Consider the following 1491-nt stretch of genomic DNA (forward strand, 5'->3'; position numbering starts at 1 on the left):
GTAGTATCTATCCATAAGTCGAGCTTATCCTCCGATTCGAGTCGTAGCAAGCAAGCTGCCTCACCCACCAGTCGTGCTATACCCCAATGCACAGAATATGCCTCGTGTGCATTGCGCCGGCAATCACCCGACCAGCCCCCGCAGCGTCCGAGCCGCATTTTCTCCTGCCGATTGCCACCATCATGGTAACAATGAAGACCCGCACGCTGGTCGGGCTTACGTAACGAGAGAAGATCTTAATTTGTTGATTATCACGCGACGCAACGTGTGGACTCAAGATACTCTCGAGGAGATGGTGGCGCGCGATCTCGAGGAACAAATGGAACGAGTTCGAATTGACGACCAAGCGATGAGTCGGGCGAGTTCAAGGTGAAGTAGCTCCTGCGTAGCGAAATGCACGAGACGGTAGGAAAGCTGCGTTTGTCGCAATAATACATTATGCTTAAGAATCTATCGATGCTCTCCGGTATTGTCCTTGGTAGAAAGTCGTAGTTTAAGTTTGTATGGAATGTGATTCCTGTAAAGAATATAAAATACGAAACTTACGTGATTTCAATATGGGTTTCACTATGCAAAAGTCTCTATGAATCGTCTGGTGGCCTCCAGGAAGGTCACAGGTCACACAGAGTGAAGTGTCGAGATTATGTGTCTTTTGAAATTTTGCTCACTCTTATGTTTCTTCTCGTGTTCTACCAGGCCGACGGCTCAAACAACTTACCCAAGTTGTAAATCAGATTTCCGCGCGCGTGGGGTCAGTGACTTACTCATCAACTGGCAGGCAGTTTATATACCGGAGTGAATTCCTCGAGTTACAAACTTGGTTCCTAGGTTGGCTACCCCGCACCAGCATGACAAATGCCGCTAGTATACAAAGGCCACCTTTACAAATACAGTAAGACGACGGCGGTCATTACCACAGTCCTATGCTCGGTAATAGTTACGGCTATGTCATCTACCTCATTTACTACGAGTCATACAATGCTAGTTACCCTTTATATGGATCGTCTGCAGGTCTGGCCTAACCCCCGGGTCAGGGTTATACATAAATTACTAGCACTAGTTAGATCCGGACATTGGATCCCAACCATACGAAAACCCTGGGAGAAGCTACACATTATTATACTCACACTAAATAATAGATGTACGATTTATTAAACCCAACTCCCAATCTGGGAATCCTGTATGATCTATATTTGAAGGTGCTGAGAGCCTGTTAACTTCCTATTCAAGATTTTGAAACATGCTGGTGACTTGGTTAGTTGTCAGCGATTCTTAACAATTCCGAACAATTGATTGCGGGTTCAAACCCCGCTGCGTCCACCTCACCCAAGGTTCGTCGCACATTCGTCCGCCAGCGTCCTCTACGCGTACCAATTCAGTTAAAGGGTCCTAATCTTAGCCGCAGTAAGAGGTGGTAGGACATAGGAAGGTACATGAGAACTGTGTGTAATGGAGGGGCGCTAGAGTTTTGTCTCTTATAACACATTTGAT

At 46.4% G+C, this 1491-nt stretch overlaps 1 protein-coding gene across 1 annotated transcript; it reads left to right on the forward strand.

Annotated features, from left to right (window-relative positions):
- Window positions 1-97: 97 nt before the first annotated feature.
- On the forward strand, window positions 98-373 carry PPTG_19843 (hypothetical protein; the record flags this gene model as incomplete). Its single annotated transcript, XM_008918416.1, has 1 exon — window positions 98-373. One exon carries the CDS (start codon window positions 98-100, stop codon window positions 371-373), a length of 276 nt encoding a protein of 91 aa, XP_008916664.1.
- Window positions 374-1491: the final 1118 nt, after the last annotated feature.

Source organism: Phytophthora parasitica (assembly GCF_000247585.1).
Source record: "Phytophthora parasitica INRA-310 unplaced genomic scaffold supercont2.202, whole genome shotgun sequence".
NCBI classification, from domain to species: domain Eukaryota; phylum Oomycota; class Peronosporomycetes; order Peronosporales; family Peronosporaceae; genus Phytophthora; species Phytophthora nicotianae.